Source organism: Monodelphis domestica, chromosome 3 (assembly GCF_027887165.1).
Source record: "Monodelphis domestica isolate mMonDom1 chromosome 3, mMonDom1.pri, whole genome shotgun sequence".
NCBI classification, from domain to species: Eukaryota; Metazoa; Chordata; class Mammalia; order Didelphimorphia; family Didelphidae; genus Monodelphis; species Monodelphis domestica.
In genome coordinates this window covers 494,463,934-494,477,701 of record NC_077229.1, presented here as the reverse complement: position 1 = coordinate 494,477,701, position 13,768 = coordinate 494,463,934, and the positions used below count along the sequence as shown (strand labels likewise).

At 40.8% G+C, this 13,768-nt stretch overlaps 1 protein-coding gene across 3 annotated transcripts in view; it reads right to left on the bottom strand.

The window, feature by feature from the left end:
* The window catches only part of JMY (junction mediating and regulatory protein, p53 cofactor), a 120,371-nt gene extending 107,023 nt beyond the window's left edge, over nt 1-13,348 (bottom strand). For 2 of the 3 annotated variants that reach the window (XM_056824804.1, XM_056824803.1), the window contains exon 1: nt 11,721-13,348. In XM_056824804.1, the coding sequence (XP_056680782.1) occupies nt 11,721-12,707 (987 nt within the window). In that variant the 5' untranslated portion in view covers nt 12,708-13,348. The remainder of the gene's footprint in view (nt 1-11,720) is intronic. The other variant, XM_056824805.1, reaches the window with a different exon arrangement.
* Between the last annotated feature and the right edge of the window lie 420 nt (nt 13,349-13,768).

Below are 13,768 nucleotides of genomic sequence, written 5' to 3'. Positions count from 1 at the left end.
ATTTTGGTTCCAGTAAGCTAAAAAAATGCATTATCTTCAAAAATGAATGCTCTTCTAAAAAGATTACACAGGGGGGAGCTTAGTGGATTGAGAGCCAGCCCTAGAGACAACCAGTCCTGGGTTCAAATCTGATCTCAGACACTTCCCAGCTATGTGACCCTGAGCAAGTCACTTAACCTATATTGTCTAGCTCTTACCACTCTTCTGCCTTTCCAACACACAGTACTGATTCTAAAACAGAAGGTAAAGGCTTAAAACAAACAAACAAACAAATAAATGAAAAGGTTTCACTGTCATTGTCATATATTTTTTGTTTATACGAAGGTTATCTGTTCTAAAGCAGTTTTCAAACTTAAATAACATTGCTTTTTTAAAAGCAGGCTTTCCTCTCATTTTCAATTTTTTCTATTCTTTTTCATTCCTTATAACAGGTCCTTCTCAAACTACCAAAAAAAAATATATATATATATATATAGCAACTACAGACACCTCACAGTCTATATAGTACTTCTACGGGAAAGAAGCAGGGTCTCATTTTTCCTCTTCAAGACAAGGAAAAGAAAGGCTACCTAGAGAAAATGGAATAAGCTTTTTAGGAAAATATCTGAAATGGAAAGAGGAGAGTAGAAAAGGGGGATTCAGTACTGGGAAACTCTAGGAGAGGGCATGAGAATAATGAAAGCAGTAAGGCAGAAAAAAAAGGTCAGATTTAGAGAAGATCACAACACAATCCTCTAATTCTGATTACTGCTTTAAAATGAGTTGGAATATTTTAAAATGACAAGTTAAAAAGGTTATTATAACTTTCAAATCAGCTCACTTGGCTCTCCCAGTCAGGTGTTTTAAAAAAACAAAATGTTTCAAGCAATGACAAGTTTAATAATTCAGGGAAACACTAAATACTGTAAAATACTTCTAAGTGGGTATAAAGTTTGTTTTTCCCACTGAGAAACCAAAGAAAGCTTTTATTTTATTAATTCTATGTAAGGAATGCAGTATCTGACTTACAGCTTTATGTCCCAATTAGCTAGGCTGGGATTCAAATTAGCTTTTCTATAAGTACAATGGTCTCTGATATAGGACCTGTGAAGACTGGATTTAGCTATCTCCTGATTGTAACAATGAAGGTACTTAGCTCTTCCTTTATAGTGAAGATAAAATTGTAAGCTACAATCTATTTTTAGATTTTAACTACAAAAAGGTGTTAAGTAACTACAAAAGATGAACTTGACAAAAGAGGATTTAAGTAATCCAAAAAGATAAAATCTAACCAAAGAAGGTGAGAACTAAAGAATGGGCAGTCCTGGAGAAAAGCATCTGCTGTGATTGTGAAAATTTAGAGGTGACACAAGAGAAAAAGTTCTTTAAAGAGGAAAAAGAGACTGGAGAGAGAGTCAGTCACCCCGGGCTTGGAGTGTGAAGGGATCAGTCACTTGGAACTGAAGGGAAGAAGGACATTCAGACAGCCAGTTACCGGGGGTTGGAATAAAGGACGGAGGAACGACTGGAAGACCAACACCCAGACTTCTTTTAGACTGTTACTATAGGTGAGTGAAAAGCTGACTTAGTGACCCCATCTTTCTGGAGGCATGAAGCCTCCAGGAAAGGCACAACTTCTTGAGACTCTCTTCCCCTGGCTGGGGCTTAGAAATTCTAACTGGTATCAGAAGAAGCCAGAGTTCTCTCTCCCTCATATTCCTTAATATCTTCCTTCTATTGTAAATATTGTAAATAAACTACCATAAGTTCCATTTACTTTAGTAATTCATTTTGGGATTTAGAAATTAAATCCCTGGTGACCACCTAAATATGTATATTCTTATTGGGGTGTTCAGGGAGGGGTACTATCTCTGGTATGGAGGGCTTGTCATGCCCTTCTAGGGCAGCTCTCCAGCCTCTGACCCCCACCTGACACCCAGCTCTCACTTGTGGCTCCCAGTAGCTGCTAGCATGCGGCAGCGGCCACACCCCGGGCAACGGCTTCGACAGGCCGGCTAAACCTTGTGAGAGTAGCCATCGGGTCGTGGACCCCTGGTGAACCAGGGCTTTGCTCACCCAGCATGTGAAGACTGTTTCAGCGGAACAGGTGGAAGAAACCAACAAGAAGGTTCAACGGCTGAGATGGCGACGCAGCAAAGCACTGTGGAGTGTTTAGGGCGTGTTGGAGCACAAAAGACAACACAGCCATCCAATGCAGCTGAGGAAGTCTCCAGGTGTAACGACTTTTCGTGCCACTGGACCCAGGCTTCCAACGCCGAGAGAGTGGGACTGTCTCTGTGCATCGACTTTTCTGCTTAAATCTCCTTCACGCACAAGTGTCTTTGTGCACACTCATCTATCATAGATGAAAGCACACAAAGACAATCGTCATCCTTGGTTACCAAGAGACTACTACTACTATATATAAATATATATATATATTTTTTTTTCAGAGTCCAACCACAATTAAATTTAACAGATGATAGTTATTTGAAGTTAAAGAAAAAAAGTAATAGTCAAGCAATCACTTGTCATCTATAATGCCTAGGAAAAAGACCCTTGTCCACACTTTTCAAGCTATCAATGGATATATATAGTAGACAAAGGTGGAACAGCACTGGCCCAATATTGAGTGAACCATAATATTAAATATGAAAATGAATAAACACAAGCACCTAGGGCCGTGATGAACATCTGGCATGCATGCCAAAGATGGGACACAGAGACCTCTCTTTGGGCACGAGATACCCATCAGAGTTAGTTACTAGAAAGGCAGAAGGATTCCACTGCCTTCCCCCTCTCCTGCATGCCTCCCAGCCCCTGCCTAGCAGCCCAATCAAAGAGCTTACTTCCTTTCCTGAGTGGAGCATCAGAACCATTCCCTTCTCTTTCTCCCACCCCATCTGGGGTAAGGAAGTGACCTGGGGTGAGCAGGGCTCAGTCTCTAAAAGGTTCACCATCAATGACCTATGGTGCACTTGACTGAATGAAAAATAAATCAAGTATTATCACTATTCTAATGTCCTCTGCATTTAGGAAATTAAGCTGCAAAGGATTATTAAGCTTCAAGTTCAGATTCCCTTAAATGTTAGCAGCATGATGACTAGTGAGACTTGGACACTCCCTACTACCACTATTTAGTAGTCTAGAACTCTGTACAAAATGCAGAAAACAAAATAACTCAACCTCTATTCCTCAATCTGTTCTTATTGCTGACTATGAAATAGAACTGGGTACTCAAAACAGTATCTTTTCCCAATTCTAACCAAATAGCAGTGAATTGGCAACCAGACTTATTTAAGCTTAGCTCATCAAGATTAAATTTCCACGTTATATAATTCAATCATGAATTCTCCAAGTCAGAAGAAACTTTGCATATTGTACTTTGCACTACTTAAAACTTTTCTCTATAAACTAACACCTCTGTTATTTCATCCTTTTAGTTTATTTTATAAAATTGTCACAGCATTTTGATATACAATTGTGAGAGGCATAGAGTAGCAATGCCAAAAGAGAGGCATTATAGTAGGATGGGGAGCTTAGAGGACTTGCATCTGAATCCTAGTTCTGCTAGTTGGTACTAATATATGACTGAGACTGTTTCATATTCAATAAAATAAATCTGTACTTCCCATAGCTGAAAGGCTGTTCTGAAGTATCAATATATTTATAGAAGTAGCACTTAGAGCACTATAGAAATGTAAGGTATTATTACAATATTTGGGGGTAATTTAAATAAAAACAGAAGAATTCCTGTACACACACACACACACACACACACACACACACACACACACACACACACAATCCTTCTGATGTTGAATGGAGCTTTTTTCTCTGTCCTTATTCAGGTCTATCTGCATTTTTGTGCTGTCATCACACTTAAAAACTTTCATTACATTTGAATCACACTTGAAAATGTTTGGAAAAGAAGCGATAATCTATGTAATATTACATATTTTGTCTTAATGTGTTGTCAATTTTCTATTATTAATTCTTGATTAATGAAGAAAAAAGACATGTCTAAAAAATTATCTATACCACATGTTGCCTTGTGCACTTTGAGAAAGTTTGAAATCAAAACCTTACTTGTGAAAATTATAACACACCTCCTCAAATATATATACGTACACAGACATAGACATTTCATCTTACACATGAAAATCTATTAGTTCTCAGAAAAAAAAATAATTACACTTTAAGATTCTGTCCAAGACCCTGGATAAATAAAATAAAAATTTTTAATCTGGATAGCAGATTGGATAGAGCCAGACCTGGAGTTGGGAGGACCTGGGCTCAAATGTGGTCTCAGTTATTTCCTAGTGATGTTGGGCAAGTCATTTAACCCCAATTGCAAGCCCTTTGCCACTCTTCTGTATTAGAATTGATAAAAGAAAACACTAATGTATAGTACAAAAAGAGTTGATTTTTTTAGTCAAAAGACCTGGATTTCTAGGTTCTGGGTTCTGTCACTAACACGCTGTGTGACTGCGTGACTGGAGACTGTAGTCTCTAGAGCCCATACCCAACACATTAGTTTGATATGAGTGTTTTAATATTTATTTTAGTGATACCATTTTTTTCAAATATTATTCAACAACCAGTATAGCTCATAAGCACTTTCATTTGGAAAAAGCTTTCAGACAGAATTCAAGGTAAACTCACCTTATAATAAATTGAAGGCTTTCCCTATAATGCTCATTATTAGTTCAAATGCAATTTATCTTACTGGCAGATACTACAAATTAAACTAATAGAAAATCTATTATTCTCAATCAGTCACAACTTGTCAATTGCTACCAAGGCACAGATTTAGAGTTGGAAGAGATGGTCAAGTCATCTAATACAATTCTTTTATTTTAAAGATGAAAGAAATGAGGCCCAGGTTAGTTAAGTAACTTGCCCAAGTTCACCAAAGGTAACTAGTTGGGATCAGAATCAGGCCCTTTGATCCTAGATTTGTTGCTCTTTCCACTCTACTACAATACATCCATCTTAATTTTATAAACTTAAGACAGAGAATATAACAATTTTTTTTAAACTGACTATATCTACTAAGTATGTTTGAGGCACTGTGGATACAAAAAGCCTATGCTCCTAGAGCTAACAATGTACTTAGGAAGGGGAAAGGAGAAGAGAAACAGAACAAACATTTATGAAGCAAGGAACAACACTAATGAGCACAAATATTCTCTCACTTGACATGAAACCCACCCTCAGAGATAAGTGTTGTATTTAACTCGATATTATAGTTGAAGAAACTGAGGCCAACAGGGACCAGTTTGGTTACTACAGCTAGGAAATATCTGGTTATATTAGAACTCAGGTCTTTGCCTGCCCTTTGATCCAACCATACCATTGTTCGGTTTATACACCAAAGAGATAATAAGGAAAAAGGTTTGTACAAAAATATTTATAGAATTGTACAAAAAATTTCTAGCCACACTCTTTGTGGTGACAAAAACATTGGAAAATGAGGGGATGCCCTTCAATTGGGAAATGGTTTAACAAATTATGGTATGTGTTGGTGATGGAATACTATTGTGCTGAAAGTAATAATGAACTGGAGGAATTCATGCAAACTGGATAGACCTCCAGGAAGTGATGCAGAGCGAAAGGAGCAGAACCAGGAGAACATTGTACACAGAGACTGATAGATACACTAGGCACAATCGAACGGAATGGACTTCTCTATTAGCAATGCAATGATCCAGGACAAATCTGAGAGACTTAAGAGAAAGAACACTATCCACATCCAGAAAAAAAACTGTGGGAGTAGAAACACACACACAAAAAACAACATTTGCTTGGTCACATGGTTTGTTGGGGATATGACTGGGGATGTAGACTCTAAATGATCCCCCTAGTGCAAACATCAATAATATGGAAATAGGTCTTGATCAATGACACATGTAAAACACAGTGGAATTGAGCATTAGCTATGGGAGGGGGTGGTGGAAGAAGGGGAGGCAAAGAACATGAATCATATAACCACAGAAAATTTTTCTTAATCAATTAAATAAAGTTAAAAAAAAAACCAACTCTGGTCCTCCAGGCTCTCATCCCAGTGCTCTGTTCACTGAACCAACTTCCTGTTGAGGTACAGAATTCTCATTCAAAAACCTCATCTTAAAAATGAGGACATGAGGAGGTTAAAGTCACACAACTAATACTGGCACAACATTCCTAGATGTCTTAGTTTTTGGACCCCTAAATCATTAAACTACTATGTTGATTAGTATGTCTCGAGTTAAAAAAAACTAGATATACCAAAATCCAAACTTATGAAACATTCTTTTGAAGTGATTATTCATATTACAAAAAGATTCTCAACTTTCCACTTAACCTGCTCTTATAACACAAATTTTGCATAAAAAGATGCTTATACAAATTCAAATTTTTAAAATGTTTTAAAGTATTTATAACTTAATAGCTCCTAAATTTACTAATACTAAAAGTACTCAGGATTGTCCAGTAGTACTAAAAAAACTTGAGGGGGAAGAAAAAAGGGTTATAAAATAATGGAAAGACCACTGGTCTTGAATTTACATTTACAAGACTATTCTATTTTTAAAAATCTTCCAACCAATTTACTGAACATCTTAAACAATAAAAGGTGTGGTCCAAATCACAATCCTTAAAAAAATGGCAAAATTGAACATTGCAGGGTCAAAGAATAAAAAAAGCCCAAGAAAAACATAACTTTTTGAAGAAGAAAGAGCAGTGATTAAAAGGAAAGCAGAAAACTGGGGGAAAAATTTCATAGACAGCCTACAGAAAGAGGTCTTATCTAAAATACATGGAGAACTTTATCAAATTTATGGGAATAAGAGTCATCTTCCAATTGATAAATGGGCAAAAGATATGGACAGTTTTCAGATGAAGAAATCAAAGTCATGTAAAGAATATGAAAAAATATTTTAAATCACAAATGATTAGGGAAATGCAAACCAAAACAATTCTGAAATAGCATCTTGTACCCATCAGAATGGCTAAAATGGCAAAAGGGCAAAATAACAAACATTGAAGAGGATACGGAAAAGTGGGGACACTGATAGACTATTGGTGGAACTACGAACTGATCCAGCCATTTTGGAGAGCAATTGGAATTATGCCCAGACAGCTATAAAACTGTGTATGTCCTGCTACTGCTGGGTTTATTTCCCAAAGAGATCAAGAATAAAGGAAAAAACCCTACATTTCCAAAATATTTACAGCAAATCTCTTTGTGGTGGCAAAGAAGTGGAAATGGAGGGGATGTCCATCAACTGGTTAAATGGTTAAACAAATTGTGATATATGGATGTGTGTGATATACTATTTCACTGTATGAAACAATGGGCAGCTGGGTAGTTCAGTGAACTGAGAGCCAGGCCTAGAGACAAGAGGTCTTGGGTTCAAATCTGGCCTCAAGACACTTCTTAGCTGAGTGACCCTGGGCAAGTCACTTAACTCCCATTGCTTAGTCCCTTACCAGTCTTCTGCCTTGGAACCAATACATAGTAATGATTCTAAGGAGAAAGGTAAGAATGAAAAAAAAAAAGAAAAGAAGCAATGAGCAGATTAATCTTTTTTAAAAAAACTTGGAAAGAGCTATAAGAGATACTAATGAAGAATGAGATGAATGGAACCAAAAGAACATTATCTACAGCTACAGATTCAATACTTGAAGAATTAACTTGTGAATGTTCGCCTCCAGAGAATGAATTGGAAAATGGACACACAAAAGACATAATCATATGTTTGCTTCTATGATGTGGGGAAGGGAGAGAAGGGCTGAGATACCTGGAAATAAATTCTATTAATTTTTTTTTTAAAAGAGCAAGCATTGAACTTGGGAAGTCAGAACTGGTATAAGTTCCTGTCTCAGTCTCTGACATTTAATAGTTGAGTGACCTGGTACAAGTGATAGTACCTCTTGGGCAGCTGTGTTTCCTCAACTATAAAATGAAGATAGGAATATTTACACTATTTATACTTTCCAGAGGAGTGAGAACTGTACTTTGTAAACCTTAAAAGGCTATAGAATAGCGAGTTCTTACTAATATTAAGGAACAGGGAATGGATCTGTGATTCAGTGGTAGGGAACAAGGAAACTCATACTCTTACCAATCCAGGCTGACATTTTCTCTCTGCAATTGCCAAGAGCAAAGAGAGATTGTTATTTCTCCCAAGTGTCACACAACCAGCAAGGGCAGAGGTGGAACTTGAACCCAGGTAGTCATTCCTGGCTTCCAAGCAGCTCTCCAACTGCCTCAAGGATAATTAAGCTTAATTAAAATTACAGTGGTCCAGTGGGGAAAAAATGGGCATTAGAGTCTAAAAGATCTAGATCCAAATCCCCAGTGATGATCACTGCCTGGTGGGGCTATAGACAAATCACTTAACCTTCCTAGACCTCAGTTTCCTCATCTGTAAAATGAAGGGGTTGGGCTAAGACAGCTTCTGAGGTTCCTTCCAGTTTTAGATCTATGATCTTATGACCTAATAGGAAAAACAAAACAAAAATAAGCTAATCTAAACTTGTACTTTTTTGTTTACCTGGTATGTGTAAGAGCAAATGACTTAACATACTTAAGTTAAGTACAAGAGTAAGTTCAACAAATGTGAATCAAAAGTTTAAGAATAAAAGGTCCCACTGGAACAAGCTAATATGGGCTCAAAAGAACTGAGAGGCTATGGATGACTTCTATGGGAATTGAACATTTTTAGTTAAAACTAATGATGAAAGAGCTAATTATGTGTTTTTCCATTTAATATTAAACAATTGTTTTCCAAAATATTATTTACATACCTAATATCTGGCAAATTTAGAAATAGAATCTTCCTTTTATTTAGTTTGGACTATGTTTTACACAGCACCAAAAACCCTGAAAGGATCTCAAAATATAAAAAACTGAATATCCCCACAGAAGGAAAAAAAAAAGGTAAAGCTTTGAGTCAGCATATAAACTTCATTTCTGAAAATGTACTGACTGTTTTGGATTTCACCTTTCCTCCAAAGAACTAAAGAAAACCCATACTTATCTTTGAACTTCCTCTATGTAGGACAACCTTTATTTCTGACCCAAATTTACTTCCTATAAGAACTTAACATTCTTTTTTGTATTAAGGAGCATTCATGTATTATACAGAGCCAAGTTTCATCATTTAAATAGAAGTGAAACTAATGCAAGTTTAGAAAAGAATTGATGAAAAATATGGATGTGAGAAAGAAAAAAGTAACTATAATGAAAACAAACAAAAAACCTTGCAGTTAAAATTACCACATCAACACTAACTAAAAAACAAAACAAAACAAAGACAAAAAAGAACACAAAATGAGAGGACACAAGAGTTCCATTATAAACATACTGGGTCTGTGATCCAGCACAAAATTTGGCATAATGCTGGTCTGTGTTAGACCCAATCCAAAGGGATTCAGCTACCAAAAAAGTACTGCTTTATAATTCTGACTCACCTTTAATAACAGAGGATGGTGGAAAGAGTTCCATGGAACTGCTCCACTCAGACCCAGGCAATGTTGTAAACATGTAGATGAGTGAGAAAATTTTCTTAAAACTTTTTAACTCTAGCAAAGATTTTAAAAGTACATTATTGAGAACATAAAGTCTTATTTGACTTAATATCAAGATTAGGTACTATTTGTCAATAATCAAAAAGTAACCTCTAGGAATAATAACTAAACAAGAAAATTCAAAGGTGTTCTTTTTTATTTAAGCTGTATGATCTGAAAGCTAAAATTAATATAGGTAAACTGCAAAGATTTAAATAGTACAAAATCTTTTTGAGAATTTATCTTAATTTTCCATTGGAAAAACAATTCATAATTTAAAAGTTTAAATCAAAGTTCCATTTTATGTAAACTCAATAGATGTTGAATTATTTTCACATTCTACAGTCTAGAACATATATTCATTAAGACTTTTCCCCATGTATTTCTAACATATACTACTGGCAAGACACAAAATCTTTCAAATATCTACACTAAAATTCTGAAACTAAAAAATGTTTACACTAAATTTGAACATAAGATTCCTTCCCAATGACTTATCTCTTTAAAATTGAAGAACAACCTAAAAAAGACTATTTGAAACCTGAGTTCCTAACAATCTCTGAAAAGATTTTAAGTTTTGAGGTTTATAAAACCTTTTAAAGCATATATGTATTAAATAGGATCTGTTGCTTCTTTTCCATATGGTCAGTCAAATTATCTGGTGTGATATGTACGAAGTTTAACTAAACTACTACACAATAGTTAAAAATAAAATGAAAGTATGTGGTCAGTTTTGTTGTCTTGAGGGAAGTCCTAGCATTGGCATGTTACTAGTGGATAAAAATAACAAGAATTGTATTCTTCTTGGGTGGGATATAGGTCTGTCAGTCTTAACTGCCAAGGCCAATCCTGCAGTACCATCACCTCTGATACAAGTTAGAAGTCTATATAGAATGGTAGAGGATGAGGAAATCTTAAGGAATATCCTGTCTAGGGGCAGGTAGGTGGCACAGTGGATAGAAAGCTGGGATCAAATCTGGTCTTTGGCACTTCCTGACTATGTGACCCTGGGCAAGTAACTTAACCCCATTTGCCAAGCCCTAGCCCTTCAGTCTTAAGAGTAGTTACCAAGACAAAAAGGAAGGGTTTCAACAAAAAAAAGCATTGTCTAAACTCTTTGGGGAATGTTTAGCCCAAGAGTTGAGATTAACTGAGGCCCAAGGAGATTAATGACATTCCATCATGCACCTAAATGCCTTTAAACAGTCTGCCTCCTCACCTCCACCTCTAGAATCTCCTGGCTCCCTTCACAGTTCAGCTCACATTCCAGATGCTTTAAGAGATCAATTCCCCAAGTGGCTAACAAATCTCTCCCTAGCGCTTCATGTTTATTTTGTGTGTATGTATATGTACATAAATACTATTAACTGGTATGTGAAGATATTGCTTTGTCCCCCTCCCCCCAGCTCAGTCTCATTTTTATGTATTTGTAAGGTAAGGTTTGAAAGGTACACCACCCTCTTTAAAGAACGGTGCTGAGAAAATGCTTATTAATTAATTAAATGATATGAACTAGGTAACATGGTTAGACAATGTCAGAACAGAGACTAGAACTCTTAAAGGGTCTCTAATACACAGGAATTGAGAAGTCGACCAAAAATTTATCCAAGATGCTTCAAAAAGTCAGGAAAACCAAGTTTTATAAGCTATCATTTAGGATGATAGAATTAAAAACTGTAAAGTATTTGCGGTATCATTTTACCAATGGGGAAACTGAGGCCCTGACAAGAAGCCAGGTCCTCCGATTCCAGAGTCAACGTCTCTTTCCATTGGGACTCTTCAAATCATCACGGAGACCAGAATTCTGCAGGGCATTATGGCTCAGTGGAAACCAAATTTCCACTCCCCAAACCTTTATTAGCTGCCTGACCCTGAGCAAGTCATTTAATCCCTAAAAGCCTCAGTTTCCTAATCTATAAAATGGGGGATAACATTCACCTAACAGGGTCAATGTGATAAGAATGAGAATTCATAAATAACATTTTGCAAACTCTTATAAAATGTCAGTTCTTGGAGGTATTAAGCCAAGAATTTCTAAACGTTCCAACCAAATCTACTTTCCCCACCAGATACAAAAGTGCAAAACTGCTTTCAAACCTTCTGCAACAAAGTGACCTACATGTTTGTTTCAGCCCCGTTCCCTCCCCCCCCCCCCCCCCCAGTCCCGATCCCAGTCCCGGTCTCACCTCCTGAATGCGCCTCCTGGCCCGCTGCAGCACCTCCTCGTAGCCCTTCTGCCGCAGCTCACTGAGGCTCTCGTAATACTCCTCCGGGTCGTCGGTCTCAGTGAAAAGAACCTGGGAAAGAATTTTCCAGCCGCAGGTGTCCAAAGCATGACCCAGGTAGACCTGGAGCTGGTAGCAAAGGCTGTCCACCTCTTGCTCGGACATTTCCGGGGCTCCTCCGAACAGCACAGTCCACATGCCGGAGGGCTCTTCTGGAAAGAGGGGTAGGCAGGGCTCCAGCTGCGAGTTCACGGAGCACAGCTGCTGGTGGACGGCGCGCAGGTCCTGGAAGGAGAAGAGTCCGGCCCAGCTGCACTCCTCGGGGGGCGAGTCCAACTCCGCGGGCGGCTCGGGCTCAGGCAGCTCCAGGAGCGTCGGCGCCGCCTCGTCCTCCTTCACCAGCTCCAACACCTCGATCTCCTCGGCAGCCCCGCCAGACGCGCTCACCACCCGCACAGACGACGGACCGGGCGCCTCCCCCGGGGCCGCCGCGTCCCGCTTACCCAGGGCTTTCCTGCTCGGGCTGGCCTGGGCCCGCGTCGGATCCCCAGCTTTAGCCGCGGGGCCCCTAAGTAAGGCATCCCCCCGCGGGTGCGCGCTTCGCGCCGCACCGCCCTCAGCCCAGGCCGGGCTCCGCCGCAAGCTGGGGCTCCTCCGGCCAGCCGCCGGCTCCCCCCGGCCTCTTGAGGTCGGGCTGCCGCCGGCGCTCCTTGGACCCGGACTGTCCGGCGGGGGTCCGGCCTCCGCTGACCCTCGGACGGCCGCCGGCTCCCGGGAGCCGCTCCTCTGGCGCTGGGCCGTGCGGTTGTGACAGGTTATGGCAAACTTGCCCTCGATTTCGTTCCAGGCCACGATGAAGACGAACTTGTGCTTCTCCCGTTCCTCGAAGACGTGCGGCCGAACAGCCACCCAATCCGATTCCAGCGTCTCCTCTACCGCGAACGACATGGCTGGGTCTCCCCCTTGGCGCGGCGGGGCCGGGGCTCCCGGCTGCCCCTTTCCCTCTCCCCCGCCCTGCTCCGAGAAACTCACCGGCCCCGGCCGCCCCCCTCACCGGCCACCATCAGCCATCTTAGAGCAAGAGGAGGACTGGGGGAGCGAGTCCGGGTCGCGCCCGCGCTCGGTCTCGCGCACAAGCGCTCGCGGCCCCGGGGCTTGGCCGCGCTCTTTGTGGCGCGCGAGACGGCGGCGGCGGTTGCTCGGCTCCGGCCGCCGAGAAAGACAATACGCGTCGCCCAAGCAGGTAGTTCACATGGTCACGTGTGATAGGATCTGTTTACAAGCGCCAGCGCTGCGGCAACTCGCTCCTCTCCGGCCGCCGCCGCCCACCGCTCCGCTGCTCGCCGCTCCTTTCCCGTCAGGGAAACAGAGGGCCCCACGTAGTCCCGCCTCAGCGAACAGTGGGGAAGGGCAAGAAGCGGACGCCGTCCGGAGATCTGTAGGGTCGGGTCAGTGTGTCAGCCCCAGTCTCCAAGGCCAGCCCCCGCCCACCCCAGCCAAAGCGGGACGCGTCTCTAAACTCTCCGCCTCATCATCGCAACAATGTTACCATTCTGCTGCTGACGTCGTCCGGCTCCACGAGGGACGTAAACATGGACACGTGCGGCACGCTGGTGACGCGACGGCGGCGGCGGCGGCGCGCGCAGGACTGGGCACGCCTACTTTTCTCCCAACCCCCATCCTTGGGCTCCTACATCCTCATCCCAATACTCTCATCTTCCTACCCTGTGCTGAGATTCCTTCTGCAGGAGCTAGTGCGTGGAACTCAGCGCTCTCTCCACCTGGGATGGGGAGGATGGGGTTAAGGGACGAGGTAGATGTTGACTTCTGGGGCAGGTGTTCCTGAAGTCTTGGGAAACCTGGAACGAAATAGGGGAATAAGATGCTGTGGCTTCCTCCTCAGAAACTGTTTCAGAGTGTACATGGGAGAGACTGAGATGTGAACACTTCCTCAGTACTCTTTCGTCACCCTTTCTGTGGCGCCCATTAAAGTGTTAGAATGGTCATTT